Below are 16,496 nucleotides of genomic sequence, written 5' to 3' on the forward strand. Positions count from 1 at the left end.
AATTTTGTGACAACATTTTTCATGATTATAGTATATGTTAACTGTACAACATTTAGAAAATGCAAAAAAGCAAAGTGTAGAAAATAAAATCCCTTTGTTCTAACTACATTTGACCCGAATGAGGATTAGCCCAACAGGAAGAGTAGGGGTCATTTCCCTGGGACTATTCTATTTCAGTGCTGGAGAATGTGACCCAAGAATAGAGCTGAGGCCTGCCCTGCCTGACCACATTGACAGAGCCTCTATTCTGGCCGTCCCACGACCCTAATAATCAGTACCATTCATAAATAAAGTTAAACCGGCTTCTGAGTCATACTCGTGGGGTGTTCCCAGAAGGGTCACAGGCACGACGTGGGGTTATCACATTTTCTGTGGGTCTATCTCCTCTTCTTTAAAAGCCACCTCAGGGTTGATAGAGCAAAACATAAAATCTTTGAGCGAAGTGATTTGTCTAGAGAAACACATTCTACAAACGCACCTACATCTACATCTCCAGAGTCGAGCTTTTCTACTTCCACTAGAGGGCACCAGAGGACATGGCTCCGATCGAACTCCTCCCCCAAACAAGGAGAGGGCGGGGAAAATTCCCGCCTCTTTTTACTTCTCCAAGTGTCCATTGGTTGGTTTTCACCGTCGATCTGCCATGGCCCCGCATCGTCCTCCTATCACCGCCGCCGTCGGCCTTTCGGTCTGTGCTCTCATTGGTCTTCCCCGCGGTCGCTCTGCTCCAGAGGCAGCCACTGGGAGTCGCAGGATCCGGGTTTTAAAAAACGCCGGCAGTGAATCCGCTAAGCGGGCCTTTTGAACTCAAGGGGGTGCCGGAGGCGCACGCGGCGGGGACGCTCCTGAGCCTTCCCGGGACGACAGCCTTTACCCCTCCAACCCTGAAGGCGGACAAGGCACCGCGGGGCCGAGACCCTCCGCGCCCGCCATGGACCCGCCCCGCCGGAGCCGCAAGTCCGGTGCCCCGAGGAGGCGACCCGCGAGCCCGGCCCCCGGCCCCCGCCGGCGTGGCGCCCCAGGTAACCAGCCATGTCCCCTTTCCCTCCGAGACGACCCGCCTGAAGCCTGTCTGTGAGCTAGGCACTGCCGGGTCCGCGTGCCCACTTCACAGACGAGAAAACCGAGGCTCGCTTGCTGAGTCTGGGATCGATCCCGATCTCCAGGCTCCTGGTGCGTCCGCGGGCTTTCCAGCATCTGCTCGGGAAAGGGCCCAAGTTCCCAGCCCCGCGAGGGACTGGAAAAGGCAGTTCCGAAAAGGTCGACTGGGTCAGACAACCTGGCTCCTAATACTAAGTCTTCTTCTTGATGTTACTAGCATTTATTCAGTGCTTACCCCCTAACTAGGCATTGTGTTAAACACTTTACTTGAATTAGCTCAGGTTTATATTGTGCCCATTTTACAGATGAGAAAACTGAGACACAGACAGTCCAGGTAACTTGAACAAGGTCACACAGTTTGTTCCGGCAGACACAAGATTTCTAAAAGTCGGCGTTTATGGTTTTTTAACTTGCAAAATTATTGGCTGCTTTTTGTGACGATTTCGAATAACTTCTACTTTTAGAAGGTGCCCTTTCAGGTTTGTTCTGTTTTTTCTTCCGGGCGTGGCTGTGTTGGAGCTTAACCAGTGCTCTTAATTCAAGCAGTGTCTCACCCGTTCTCTTCTGGAAACGTGTACCCAGAAGGAAGACTGGGCTGTGGTCCTCAGTTTCTGTTTGTGGTCCGGTGGATGAGAGATGCACCAACTGTACATTGTGGCAACAACTGCTTTACTTGTCTTCTGCTACATAGCAAAGAGCAGGGTGGAAAAGTATATTATGGGTTATTTGCAGTTGTTGCTCTTGTGAATGAGATTTTTTTTTCTTTCTTAAACATAAATAACCTTTGCAGCCAACCAACTTGCTGAATTCTCTTGTTAATCCTTAATAGTCTTAGTTGCGTAATTGAAATTTTAAGTAAGCTATTGTACTGTCTGCAAATAAAGACTTTGTGTCTTCCTTTTTCATTTTTATACATTTTATTTCTTATTGTATTAGTGAGGCCCTGAGACTAGTACTGAAATAAAAGCAGTGTTTTGGCCATTTTTGTTTTATTTGTAATCTTAACAGGAATATTGTTAAGTGCAATATTTGCAATCGCTTTTCGATGTGGAAGCATCCCTCTATTCCTGGTTAAATTAAATCTCCAGTGGCCACTGACACTGCCTGGCGGTCCTGCTGCACTTGTCCAGCATCCTGCTTTTCTGTTCTCCCAATGACTATTCAATGCCTGTTTCACCCTCTCCAAATTCCTACAACTCCAGTCCCCCAACTCACTCTTAGCTGATGATGGCCTTGCTTCATGCTTCTCTGAGAAAATAGAAGCCTCCAGACCGGATTCCCCTTATCATCTTACAACAGAGAACCTAGGTGTCCCCTGCCTGTCAGAAGCCACTCCTCCTCCTTCTGGGTCATATTCTTTCACCCTCCTAGGAGCTTTCTGTTATGCTGTAAACCTGCACTTCGAATTAACTCTTTTCAGTAGCATTCTGCAAATGTGCTCTGCTCTTTCTGATCTAAAGAAAAAGGGCGGGGGTGGTATTGGTTATTTCGTTTGTTGAGTCTGGTTCTTTCCTTTCATGGTGTTGACTTTCTTAAGTTGTTTGGTGGCCTTTAGTTGGGTTTTGTGACTGCTATGTCTGTTTATTAAAGGAGCCTCCATGACTGGATTGCAGACTGGTGGTGAGGAGGGAGGCAGCTGCTAGTAGCTTGCCTGGGGGGACCCCTCTTTCTCCTAAATGTCACCAGTCTTCTGGACACTGTTTTCTTGTATTACAGTCTAGCAATTTCATGGTCTGACAGCCAAGCTGCAAGGGACCACCTATTTGTCATTGCACCTCATCTTTATGACCCAACTCTTTTGCTCAGGCACTCCCTCCCGTCGATCTGGTCGCCGGAGACACCTGGTTCTGAGGGAGATCCGAAATCTTCAGAAGAGCACACACTTATTGTTAAGGAAGAACCCCTTCGGCCGCCTGGTGAGCTCTAGGGAGCTTTCCGCCAACCCCCATGCTGCCTCCTTTCTTTAAATTTCCCTTCCCAGGTATTAGGGGCCCTTTAATGTCTTGCCAGATGGCCAAGGGACCTCTTCTCTAACCTGGTAGGGGACTCTTTGTCTTCTGAAAATATGAACCTGCCAAGGGTACCTTCTAATTCTTTATGGAATTAATTTCTACCCCCATCACCTTTGAAACTGTGTTCTTTGACTATGTAAATAGGAACCCTCTCATCCATCCACCCTTTCATCCCTGTCCTCCCCTGGGAGATCTCTCCTGCTCTCCCCACCACCAGTAAGACACATGCCAATTGCTAAGCTCCCAGGAGTTAACGCTTCCTGTTATTCAGGGCCTAAGATTAAGGTCAGGAAGGTATAATGGAAATGAAGGTTCATGGAGATTCATGGAGAGAGTCTAACGTCTCTTGAGTCTCTCTTCTCTACTCCTCCTCCTCCCCATACCCCTTCTCCCTTGCTCCCCATCTCTATTCCTTCACAGGCAAGAGAAATATGTGTTAAATTCACTCGTGGTGTGGACTTCAATTGGCAAGCCCAGGCCCTGTTGGCCCTACAAGAGGTAAGAAGGGGGCCAAGATACAGTTGGGTGAGGGGTGAATATGGGAGAAAGGTGTTCTGGGATTCTGCAGGGCTGGCTGTGATTGTCACCTGCTGAATCTTGCCTCCTTGAAAAGAGCCACAAGAACACCCGGGGTTTGGAGACTGGATCTCGTTTGGTGAGAGCAGAATTCCCAGGCAGTTTAGTCTCATTCGGTGAAGAGTCTTTTCTATAGTCATTTGAGCCCTCAGGGACTAAGTTTAGCAGGTCCCCATGGGAAAAGCAGCCAGTGCCCCCTCGCCTGTGTGAGTCTTTTCTACTCCTCTTTCTGTCCCCAGGCGGCAGAAGCATTTCTAATTCATCTCTTTGAGGATGCCTATCTCCTCTCCCTACATGCCGGCCGTGTTACTCTCTTCCCGAAGGATGTGCAGCTGGCCAGGAGGATCCGAGGCATTCAGGAAGGGCTCGGCTGAGCCGCCACCTGTCCTTGTAAGCCTTTCCTGCTCTCCAGAGTGGGGGTCGGGGGTGGAGCGGAGAGAGCACCCAGCTTCTCATCGCTGGGTGAGTGGGAGTTTCTCTGAAGGAATTTACCTTCTCCATCCTTAGTTCCTTGTCATCTTGCTTTCCCTTAGTTCTCGAGAAAGGTTTGACCTGTTTTTATCTTGAATATTTGGGACTCTATGGCTCATGCCCTTTTGTACAATGTTAGATATTTTTCTATTAAGTAATGACCAGACGACCCAAATCTCTGTCAGAGTTAAAAGCCTGTCCATTTTACAAGGACCAGACAACTTCATTTTGATTAAGAGAAAGTTTTCTTACTTTTGAAAATGCCTTGTTAGTAAATATTATTCCTTAATTTCAGGGACGACACCAGGGACTCTGTCCAGAGCTGGGACCAGATCCATGGAGTCCGAGGTGCTGCCTGGACCAGCTGTGCATGAGCGGAGTGTGCATGTTGCTTTTGTAATTGGTTCTTTTAAGAAGGAGCAGACTGCATGACTTCCTCTACGACAGCCGTAACATATAAGAAAATCAACATGGTTCCAGAGGCCTGAGAACTGTTTTCAGATAGACTCCAAGGTTGACTTCAGTTTGTAAATTATTTATATGACTGCTTAGTGATTTTGAAGACATCAGATTTGCTGTGTTATGGCAGAAAAGGATATTTGTTAATAATTTAAGATCTTTTTGTACCATTTAAATTTTTTACCACATGTATTTTTACTTCTATTTAAAATATAAGGGAAAAAAAAAAAAGACCACTTTAGTAAGTTGCATGGAAGAACCTGACACATCTAGCATATAAATCTTTGCCCTTCGGATTAATCTTATCATAGCGGCAGCAGCAAGTGTTTATGTGGAATGTGCCTGTCAACAAATTATAGCTTTTCAAAAGCTCAGTTGGGGTTAAAGTTAAAAATCTTTGAGGTTTGATGTTCTTGTTTTTCCTAGTAAATTTCTATCAAAATCATTCAGAAATTCTAACTTGTAGAATTTTATTATTTGCAAATCACAGATATATCACAGTTTATACTTTAGAATTTTTCATTCCAAGATGTTAAAGTGCATTTTCAATGTTTTTATGGATATTTCTTATAACTTCTTTATGGACAGATAATAAAAATAAAAGTAATTCTTTAGCGAAAAAACTGTAAAGCAGTTACTGTTAGAGCATACATGTATATTTTGTGTTAACATTAAGTCTTCATTTGTATACTGTTTGCAAACAGCTAAAACTTAAACAAGAGAATGGAGGAACGTGTTTTTGCCTCCACTGGAGTAGAGCACGAGCAGATAAAAACCTTGCCCTTCTGTTGTAACTGAAAGCACTTTAGGAGATTTCCAGACAAGCAGGACGTGCCACTTGAAGATTTTCAGATTTTGTGTGTGGCAAAAATGATTAGCACCAGTGGACTACTAATAATGATGTCAATCAACTGAATTCAGAGACAAACTAAAGGGAAGGACCAGATTCTATTGTTTAATACATTTTAATCCTTTGGAAAAACCTTATGTGACCTCAACTCATATTTTTGTAGACATTCAGATAAAAGCTTATCTACCTATAAATATAAAGTTCCTTTCAGTGTTATTAATTAGAAGATTATGGTCTTCCTCTGGTTTTCTTTAAATTGACACTTCTCTGCTCTCTTAAAATTGTACTAACCAGGACACCACTACAGCATATGTACACGTGTCACATTCAAATGTCCGGCAGGAGATGTGTGCTCTTAGCACCTCATGATATTCATACAATGGCATGAGAACACGTATTTCACATCATGACGGTTTACATAATATTGTTACAAGTCACTGTAAATTTTGAGCACTTGTATTATTGGAGTTTTTGTTTTTCTCTACTTTCTGGGTGATTCCATCACCATCTTCTAACCTTTCCATTCTTATTTCTGCTTTCACATTTTTAATATCTAAGAATTCTCTTATTTTTTGAACGTTTCTTTTTTTATATAGTATCCCAATCGGTCAATGTTTACTTAAAAAAAAAAATCTAGATATTTCAAGCAAAGGAAATTTAATGGAAGGGATTTGATTACAATAATGTCGAGATGGCTGGAAGAACGAAGGGGAAGAGAGGATGCTACCCAAGGATCAGGAGGCTGCCAGTGCCGGAAGCCCACGCTCACTGCCGCTCCGGAAGCACCGCCCCTGCCAGCGCTGCGTTAGAGCCGCACTCGTTACTGAGCAGAAACTCAAGAGAGGACCCCCCACTGCGACTAGTGCTGCTGAAACCAGCACCAGCACCAAGGAAGCCCTTTCATCTACTGCTGCTGGTGCTGCCAAAGTCGCTACCAAGCCATAAAGACAGACATTTCCGTTTTCCGCCCACCTTCCAGACCCCACTGGCATTTTCCACTGGCAGAACGTAACCAGAGCAGCTGCAAGGGAGTCTGGGAACGTAACTGGCTGCCTTCTAACCCCTTTGCGTTACTGAGAACTCAAAAGGGTGCAGATGGAGCTTAGAGTGTATAGAAACGTAATCTGCACACATCCCAATCTTGTTTCATGGGTGTAATGCCATTTTGAGAGTATTATAATTTTTTATTACTGGTTTTGGGGGGTTTTTTGCTGCTAATCTCTGTTTTCTCCGGTTTGATTTATTTTTCCTGTTCTGGTCTCTCATGTATGAGGTTTTCCTTTAATGTTTAATTCTTCTTATGTTTAAGAATGGGAGACAGATAAGCTAATGGGAAGTTGTGAGCATGTCCATGGGACTTGTTGACTTGGAGCTTCACTGTAGAATAGTCAGTTCCGTCTTTTGTTAAAGAGCCCCTGTTCTCTTAGGCCAAATGCTCCAGAAGAGAGTCGTTTAACCTCCTGCTTGGAGGGTAAAGGCCTAGCTGGGTCTAGGAGCTGAATGGAGGAGAGCTGAGTGTATCCATATTCAAAATTCTGTAGGCATAAGCTTCCTTCATCTGCCTAGCTTTGTCCTCCCCAAGACCAGAGGCCCTTGATTTTCTCTTCTCTGGAAAATAATCCTCCACACTTCTGCCTGGGATGAGGGATAGAGTCACCCAGTGACTGAGTGGCAGGAGAGAAGCACCTAGGGATTTGTTTCCTAAATAGCTTTCAACCAATCCCTTTTATTTTTGACAGCCTTATTGGTACCCAGTTGCGGAAGTACTTGGCACTGTCAGTTCCTGTGACAGTGAAGATTCTGACAGGTAGATTGTAGTGGTTCTCAACTTTCTCAATTACTAGCTTAGAATTCCACTCTTGAGTCTGTGAAGTCAGTTTCAACTTGTCCATCTGCCTTGACTTTCAGAACTTTGTAACTGTTCTATCCTCCCCATCCTTGTGAATTTATGTTGAGTTTCTTACTATGTATAGAATTGTAGATTGGCAGTTATTTTCTTTCTTCACATGAAATAGTTGATTCCACTGTTTCCTGGGTTCTGTTTTTGCTGTCGAGAAGTCAGCTGTACAACAATTGATCCTTTGAAGCTAATGTTATGTCTCTGGCTCTCTTTGTAAGAGATTTTGTTTTGTTTTCAGTGTTTTTGCAATACTATTATGTGTCTAAGTGGATTTCTTTATCTTGCTTAGTATGCATTGGGCTTCTTGGATAGGAATTGATGTCGCTCCATCAATTTTGGAAAATTCTTGACTATTATCTCTTCAAATATTGCTTCTTCCTTTCTCCCTCCTCTCTTTTTGGGTTGGTAATTATCTGTTCGCCAGGCCTTTTCACTGTAACGTCAGTGTTTCTTTCTCTCTTCTGTTTTCCATTTTTTTGTCCATCAGTGCTGTATACCTAATTATTTCTTCTGCCCAACTTGTAATTAATTTATTTTCTTTCAACTATGTCTAATCTATTTTTTTTGTTTTTGTTTAGGTTTCTTTTCTTTTTCTTAGTTTTTTTTTATTTTTATTTTTTGTTTTTGTTTTTTCATTGTCTAATCTACTTTCAGACTGGACCATTATCTTCATTTCAATTATTGTGTTTTTTAGTTCTAGAATTTCTATTTGATTCTTTTTAAAATTGTCATGTCACTTTTCATAGTTTCCTGTTCCCTACTGAAAATGTTAAGTTTAGCTTTTATATCCTTTAACATAGTAAGCACAGTCACTTTACAGACTATCTGATAACTCTGATATTTAGAGTCCATATGGATCTGTTTCTATTTGTGGTTTCTGTCGATTCTCATAATGCTTTTTCCTCTTTGGTGCTTGATATTATATTTGATAGTATGTCTGATAGATCCATATAAGGAAATAGTTTGAGGCCTAAATCCTCTAAAAAGGATTTTTTTTCTAACAGATACCTGGAGGCACTAACCATTCAGAACCACTTTAATTCAATTTCAGAGCTTGAGATTTTCTGAGCCACCCAGATGATTCATAGTCAAGGTGCAGTCTGTATCAGGTCTGAATTTCTTCTCATTCACCTTATTCCTAAGTTACAACTAGCCCTCCAACGTCAGCTTATCTTGCTCACCTTGGAGAGCCTATCTTTAAACCTTTGTCTCACTAATCCCACAAGGCTGCCAAAAGCATAGCTCATTTCTCAGCTACTTTGTTAGGACTGGCAAACATCCCCATGAGTGTGTTGGACCTAATTGGCTGTTAAGCTCATCTCTAGACTTCTGTCCTCTCTTCGATCTTTGATGAGTAATTACTAATAAATAATTACTATCTTGTTAGTAGTTTAATGCTTTTAAGGAAAAAAAAAGTTGTCCAACTTTTTTAGTTGTCTTCAGTAAGAGAGTGGTTCAAATGACTACTAGTATAAAGACAGACCAACCACTGGAATAAAACCGAATACAGAGCCCATCAATAAACTCTTGCAAATATGGTCAAATGATTTTCAACAAGAGTGCCAGGACCATTTAATGGGGGAAAAGACAGTCCTTTCAAAAACGTTGCTGGGAAAACTGTATATCCCCATGCAAAAGAATGAAGTTGGATCCTTACCAAACACCGTATAGAAAAATAAGCTCAAAACAGACCACAGACCTAAAGATAAGAGTAATAATTATAAAACTCTTAGAAGAAAACACAGAGCAAAAGCTTCACAACATTGGATTTGGCAGTGATTTCTTGAATCTGACACCAAAGACACAGGCAACAAAAGAAAAAATAGACAAATTGGACTTCATGAAAATTAAGAATTTTTTGCATCAAAGGTTACTATCAACAGAGTGAAAAGTCAAGCCATGGAAAGAAAATATTTGCACATCATATATGATAAGGAATCAATATTAGAATATACAGAGAATGAAAACAACAATTAAACAAACAACTTGATTCAAAAATAGGCAAAGGACTTGAATAAACATTCTTCAAAGAAGATATACAAATGGCCAATAAGCCTATGAGAAGATGCTCAGCATCACTGATCATTAGGGAAATGCAAATCAAAACACAGTGAGAGACTACCTCACATCCATTGCGATACCTACTATTTTAAAAAGAAGAAATAAGTGCTGGCAGGATATCGAGAAATTGGAACCCTGTGCACCATTGGTGGGAATGTAAAATGGTGCAGCTGCTGTGGAAAACAGTATGGTGATTCCTAAAAAAGTTAAAAATAGATTTACCATGTGGTCCAGCAATTCCACTTCTGGATACATACCCAAAAGGATAAAAAGCAACGTCTCAAAGAGATATTTGTACACCCACATTTGTTGCAGCATAATTCACAGTAGCTAAACCATGAAAGCAACTCGTGTCCACTTACCAGTGGATGAATAGATAAGCAAAATGGTATACACATGCAATGGAATATTAGCCTTAAAAAGGAAGGAAATTGGCATGCAACAACATGAACCTTAAGGATAATATGCTAAATAAAATAAGCCAGTCAGAATAAGGCAAATACTTTATGATTCCACTTACATGAGACACCTAGAGCAGTCCAAATAATAGAGACAGAAAGTAGAATGGTGATTGCCAGGGACTGGAGGAGAGGAGAATAGGGAGTTACTGTTTAATAGGTCTAGAGTTTCCAAGGTGAATAGTTCTGGAGATGGATGGCGGTAATGGTTGCACAACTATATGAATGCACTTAATACCACAACTATACACGTAAGATGGTTAAGATAGGAAATTTATGTGTATTGCTACAAATAACAAATATTTTTTAATATCCATGAGCCAAACACTTTGTATGGTAGACACGAATCAGGAGTCTACAGAAGGTGCCATGCACCTGAGGAGACCCAGGAGATGGATGGCGGTAATGGTTGCACAACTATATGAATGCACTTAATACCACAACTATACACGTAAGATGGTTAAGATAGGAAATTTATGTGTATTGCTACAAATAACAAATATTTTTTAATATCCATGAGCCAAACACTTTGTATGGTAGACACGAATCAGGAGTCTACAGAAGGTGCCATGCACCTGAGGAGACCCAGGAAGGGAGCCTGGCTGCTGCTGACAAATGAGATGCGTCCTGGCTCCACTGGGAGAACACCAGTTGTCAGCTGTCTACAGCTGTGGAGTGAAGACTCAGGGAAGCAGGCCTAGCACCCCCCCTTTCATGGTCCGAAGGTGGAGAAAGTCACAGTTACAGTACAAAGAGACCACATTTGCCACTCTAGTCACCAAAAAAAACTAGGTAACAACTGTGCTCCAGAGAGTAAATTCAGTAAATGCAGAATTTTAGTATCTTAATAATTGGACCTTAGCGGCCATCCAGCACAGCCTTACTATTAAAAATGAAAAAACAGCCCTAGATGGAAGAAAGAGCTTTCATCAGTCACAGCTGGCTAGTAAGCAACCCTGCTGGACTCTGAGCTCCTTGTCTCCATGTTCTCAATTCCTAGCCCAGTTCTCAGCTTAGGATGACTGACTACTTGTTGAATGAATAAATAAACGAGTGAGTGGGTGAATGAATTGTGGCTGGACCTGTATTATACTATAGACGTTAGAGATTTTGAGGTACCACTTATCTGTGCATCTGTCGGCCTCTGGAAACTTCTCCAAAGCCTAAGAGGTTTGAATTAGGCAGACTTATTTCTAAACTGTAACATCTAGAACCCAAAGTACCAAGAAGGTACTGGAGAGGTGCATGTAGATAACAATACTTATTTCTTGCTTCTATGGTCAAGCAAGACATCCATTACAAAAAAAAAACAAAAACAAAAAAACACACATATGCAAAGCGTCCTAGATCATAGCATGAAAGAGAAATGCTATCACCAATCGACAACGAAAGCAGACTGGGCATCAAAGGGAAGCCTGCAGTTGCATTAGCACCCTCCCCCAGGAAAGGGGTCCTGTCCTACCACATCACCCACGCTCTCCCGCCAGAGTCCACTCAGCCACTAATGCTGTCTGGCTGGGCCATAAACCAGCTCACGGAGACTGCACTGTAGACCCTTGACTGAAGCCTGGGTGTGGCCCCTCAGACTCCCCGTTGGGAAGGAAAGACACGTGGGCCCACAGATGTAGGGCTAATTCTGTGGAGCCATCAAGACAGATGAACTAACACAGAAAGGCAATCCTATCAGGAAAGGGCAGAAACCTTAAATTTTACCCAGGACTGTCATGGATGCAGAAGTGATCAGTAGAGTACAAATTCTAAAAGAAGCAGAAAGAAAAATTACAGTCTTCTCTCAAGAAAACCTGCTTCCCATAATGCATGTCACTCTCAAGGGAGCCAGGCCTGGGTCGCTCCTCCCTCCCTCCCTGCAAACTCCTGCAGGCTCAGTGCCTATCTCAAGGGAAGACCTCAGCTCCCTACTTTCTGACTCAGGAGCAAAGGCTTTGCTGTTCTCACATTCTTTAGGACAACAGGCTTCCAGGATCTGACTCTTTCTTTGGTGTGCTTGTGGCTTGTGTGCAGTTGGTGGCAGCATCAGCGGTGGTGAGCGGTGATGTGCCCAGTGCTGGTGAGAAGCAGGGGGGCCCAGCACTGCCCAGGGAAGGCGGCTGAGAGTGAGTCGAGGGAGCACGTGAGCGTGCATGCGTGCGTGCGCGTATGTGTGCACGTGTGTGTGTGTGTGTGTGTGTGTCTCCTCTGACCAGGGCTCTGGGAGCAAATGGACACGGGACATGGCTAAATCTTATTCTTATCTGTTCTTACCACTCACTGTTGACACCCAGTGGAAAAAGATATCTACAACCCCACTGCTCACCTCCAACTTCCAAGATGGCAAGGACAGCAGGCCACGGGCCCAGGAGGAAACCCGAAGGAAAATAAATCCGATTAGATCATTATTACACTGGCAACATCTGTGCAGGCATTTGAATGAGAAAACAACCGTAGAAAGAAAAAGACAGAACACCTTGATAAAGAATCTTCTGCGTTCCAAGGGCTTTCATGGGGACTGATACTCACCTATCCTCCAGATAACTCTGTCGTGTGGGTATTAGGACCCCCATCTTCCATATTCGGTAATAACATAACAGAGTAGAAAGGAACCTAGACCTTTCTTTAAGTTGCGCCCTCAAGTTTGAACCCCGACTCTGACTGTAGCTCAGTGACCCAGGCAAGCCCCAGCGTCTGGCAGATGAGGAGGAGAGAATGTCTTCACCGGGGTACTGTGAGGATTGGACTTGATGACGCTAGGAAAGTGCCTGGCACCCCATAAATGGTAGCTGCTATTAGTATGGTTTTCCGACCGTGGCAATGCCTTCAGAGATGCTGAGTAGCCATGTGGCAGAGTCTGGGCTTGAACAGTCTGCAGATCCAAGTCACATGAATGACTGCCAGGAATGGACACCCTGGTACCAAGCAAGGAGCACAGTCACATAAATGGTGATGGCCCTCCGATCGCCCCGGGCCCTGTTTCGGGATGGTTACGTGAGAATGGTTCAGAGAGCAACAGCCTTGGGGGCTAGGACTCGGTGGAACTCAGGGGTTTCAAGCAACTGAAAGGTTGTCACCAGCTTTGAACAAAATTGGTCATCCTCAGTTGCAAAGCAGGGGAACTAATGGACCGTGACATCTTGAATTTATTCGATGCTTTTCTGCCAAGATCAAAGCACAAAATAATTTCCTCTAAATTTTTCTGAGAAAGAAGCCAATGGGGAAAACCCCATTTCACCTATAAGCTATATTAGGCATCAGTCATCATCTCTGACATTTTATAATTCTTTGGGGATATGGCTTTTTCCCATATCCTCAGTGGCACTCCTGGAAGTAGACAGACAGTTGGGATTGACCCCATTTTACAGATGAGTAAATGAGAGCCCAGGGAACTTAGTGCCTTCCCCAAGGGGGGACTTCCCTATCACACTGCTGCACATTGGTATGTCTGGCCTGGTGTCAAGTTCCCCACAGGAGGAACTTGTGGGGACCAGATCCTGGAAAGCCTTTGAATCAAGTAGCTCTTGACCATGCCACCAATGCCCCTCTCTCGGAATCCCAAGGAGCAGATGGGTGCCCAAATACAATGCGAGCAATGCGAGCAGCCCTGTGCAGTGCTGAGCAGGGCCTGGCTCTCCCAGTGCAGGCTCTGGGACTCCAGCAGGTGTCATTCTGGGAGGTGTCCTCCATGCATTGCCATTTTTGCTATTGTCTCCTTCCCAAGACACCCGTAAATTCCTCCTGTGTTTCCATTCTCTTCTCCTCTCCCTTTCCCCAGGAGTCACTTTCTTCCATCCTTCTACAGGTCTATGTCCCCTCTGCATTCAGCTTCTTGATCTTCATGGAACATTTCTCTTCACCTACAAACATGGCCATATCTCTCTAACTAGCTTCCCCTTACTGCTGAGACTACAAGCAGACTTCTACCTTCACTCTTTACTGCAACCGCTCACCAAGCATCCTTCTCGATCTCCTAAGTAATAATAACTACCATACAGTGAGGGTGTCTACTGCTACAGGCATTGTGCCATCCACCCTTAAAATGACCTTGAGAAGTGGGTACTGTGAACCCAGGTTACGGACAAGGCAACTGAGGCTCACAGTCTGTGTGTGGTTCTATCTCACAACAGCCTGATTCTGAAGCCAACGCTTCCCCTGCTCTGCCACCGTCCCTCTCGCTCCGATCTTCCAGACTCCTTGTTGGCTCCTGCCCTGTGGCACCAACCTGAATATAGAGGTTTGACTGCTGGCTCACAATTTTTTAAATGCCTAGGTAGACTTCAAACTCCTCAGAGGGCACCTCAAGGAAGAACAGGTTGAAAGTGCACAGAGGAAGGACCATCTGGGTGCCAAAGACTTGGCATAGGCTGTCTTTGAGAGTCATTCATGGTCTCACAGTCTGTCAGCCTTCTGGAGGACTTGTGGCGACGGGCGTGCTGGAGCAGGAAGGGCTCAGCTTTGCATTGGCCAGATGGGGTTTGGAGCCCTGGTTCTGCTACTTATAGCAGTGTGACTTTCAGGGCAAGTCACTCAAACTCTCTAAGGCCCATCTCATCATCTGCAGAAATGAGCAATGCTGCCTGCTACGTGGAGTGGTAAGGATTAAATGACATGTTCTAAAAACACTTACTAATCTTTCCTTCCTCCCCTTTTATGGGAACCTTCACTTGCCATTATTCGGAAGTTTGTTGTTAAGGCAGTGCGGAACCGCAAACACGTTTACTCATATAAGCCAGTAGCCTTGAACCTCGTGAAGTCCGACCCTAATACCAACCTACTTTACTCTCTCCTTTCTCTTCCCACCACCCCCATTCATGGACTTGACTTTCAAGCCATGGTGGATCCTCAGCTGTCTTCCAAACACCCTTCGGCTTCCCTCCAACACACATTTACTCCTCGATTCTCAGACCCCTGCTTAGAACCATCCAGCAAGTCAATATCCACATGAAACTCAAATTCAACTCCTCCATTCCCTTATGATCTGCTCAGAACTGATTTCTCTCTTGTCTGAATTCCTATTTCACTTTATGTAAACTGGTCATAGGAGCTTTATAATAAAAGTTACAACATATAGTCTTTCATGGCTGTAGTAATGGGATTGTCATATTCTTATATCCCTCATATTGTTAATAACCATTTGTTGTTAAGTAAGTGAATAATAATAGCTACATTTGTTGAATGCATGCTATATGCCAGGTAGTATTCTATGCCCTTTATACACATTTCCTCATGTAATTATCAAAGCACGTTTAAAAGAATGTATTACGATCCCCACGTTCTATGGGGGAGCTAAAGCTCAGATGAATTAAGTAACTCTTTAAGGTCAAGTATCTGCGAAGTAGCTCAAGGATTCTAATTTAGGGATGTATGACTCCAAGCCCTGTGTTCGTTCTACTTTCAGGAGAGAGAGCTTAAATTATAAACAGACAAAGCTAAAATCAACTACTGGGGACATTTACAACCTCAGATTTGTGTGAGACTTTAATCAATGTCCTAGGTCGGCAGATGACTTCGGGGACAGCTCTTTTCTGACCAGAGGAAGGCGGCTGAAGAAAGCAAAGAAGCAAAAGTCCAAATATGAAGTCTACTAAATGTTGCAGAAAACGTTTACTGCCACTAGAGGGCTCCCTCGCCTCAGGCAAGAAGTGGAGCGTCGACCGTGTTCGGGGATGCAGCTGCTGCTGTGAGCCGGCTCTGGGCTCTGCTGTACCTCCAGGAGGCTAAATCCATTTTGCCTAACCCCCTGGGTCAGCGCAGAGCTTGACTAGCACCTGGGGTAATCCATAGGGCAGTGCCCCAACCTAGAGCAGTAGGGGAAGAACGAGCCACTTCCCCCAAGATTTTACAACCACACCCAGAGATCCCCTGGGTTTGGGGTGCTGTGGGGTAGGCCCTAGGCTCATTTGGGGTCTCCCTAATTAAGCTCAAGATTGAGTGGAGGTAGGAGGACGGCAGAGAAGTAAACCTTCCTCTTAGGAAACGTGGAAACTCAATGGAGGGAATCCAGAAGTGCATCCCCAAATGCCCACCAGGAAAGACCACAGCAGAGGACAGCAGAAAAAGTGGCCCACGGCCACCTCACTTGTGCAGGCTCTGCGGGCCTGGCACCCAGGTAGATTTTGCCGAGATCAGGAGGAGGGGCCCTTGAGGGTAGTGAAAAACCATTTCGTTTGAAAATATCCCGCAGAGAGAACCATCTCTCCAGACCTTGGCTGTGCAGCCGCAGCCAGGGGACTCCTTCCTTCACCCCTTCCCCGGACCCGGCATAGAGGGGCTTCTGCAGCAGTGCATTGGGGTTCCCCTGGGGAACCGGAACAGGGTTAGAGGTAAAGATTCAATGCTGCATTGTAACACCATATCAATGGCGGTGCCTTTGGAGTGACATTAAATGAAAACAGGCAAATTGCTAAACCGTACCTAAGCTGTTATTACAACTACGTAAAATAACATATACGGTAAAGGCTTGAGAGGGGATAGAGGTGGTACGAAGGCATGATAATTCTCTTTTTTTAGATTTGTTGTTTTTGCTAAGTTATGTGTGCATTTAAAACGTGGGAAAAAAGGTGAAGCAAATGTAAATTGAGTTATAGAACTTTTCCACAGGCTTCACCATCCCTTGA

The 16,496-nt window shown here is 44.1% G+C and overlaps 1 protein-coding gene across 1 annotated transcript; it reads left to right on the forward strand.

Annotated features, from left to right (window-relative positions):
• Positions 1 to 755: 755 nt before the first annotated feature.
• Positions 756 to 5,695, forward strand: CENPA (centromere protein A). Its single transcript, XM_006910304.3, has 5 exons — positions 756 to 1,022; positions 2,908 to 3,017; positions 3,534 to 3,611; positions 3,929 to 4,079; positions 4,456 to 5,695. The coding sequence occupies exons 1-4, from the start codon at positions 932 to 934 to the stop codon at positions 4,061 to 4,063; spliced, it is 414 nt and encodes a 137-aa protein (XP_006910366.1). The 5' UTR covers positions 756 to 931; the 3' UTR covers positions 4,064 to 4,079; positions 4,456 to 5,695.
• Positions 5,696 to 16,496: the final 10,801 nt, after the last annotated feature.

The sequence above is a fragment of the Pteropus alecto genome, unplaced genomic scaffold (genome assembly GCF_000325575.1).
Source record: "Pteropus alecto unplaced genomic scaffold, ASM32557v1 scaffold61, whole genome shotgun sequence".
Classification (NCBI taxonomy): Eukaryota; Metazoa; Chordata; class Mammalia; order Chiroptera; family Pteropodidae; genus Pteropus; species Pteropus alecto.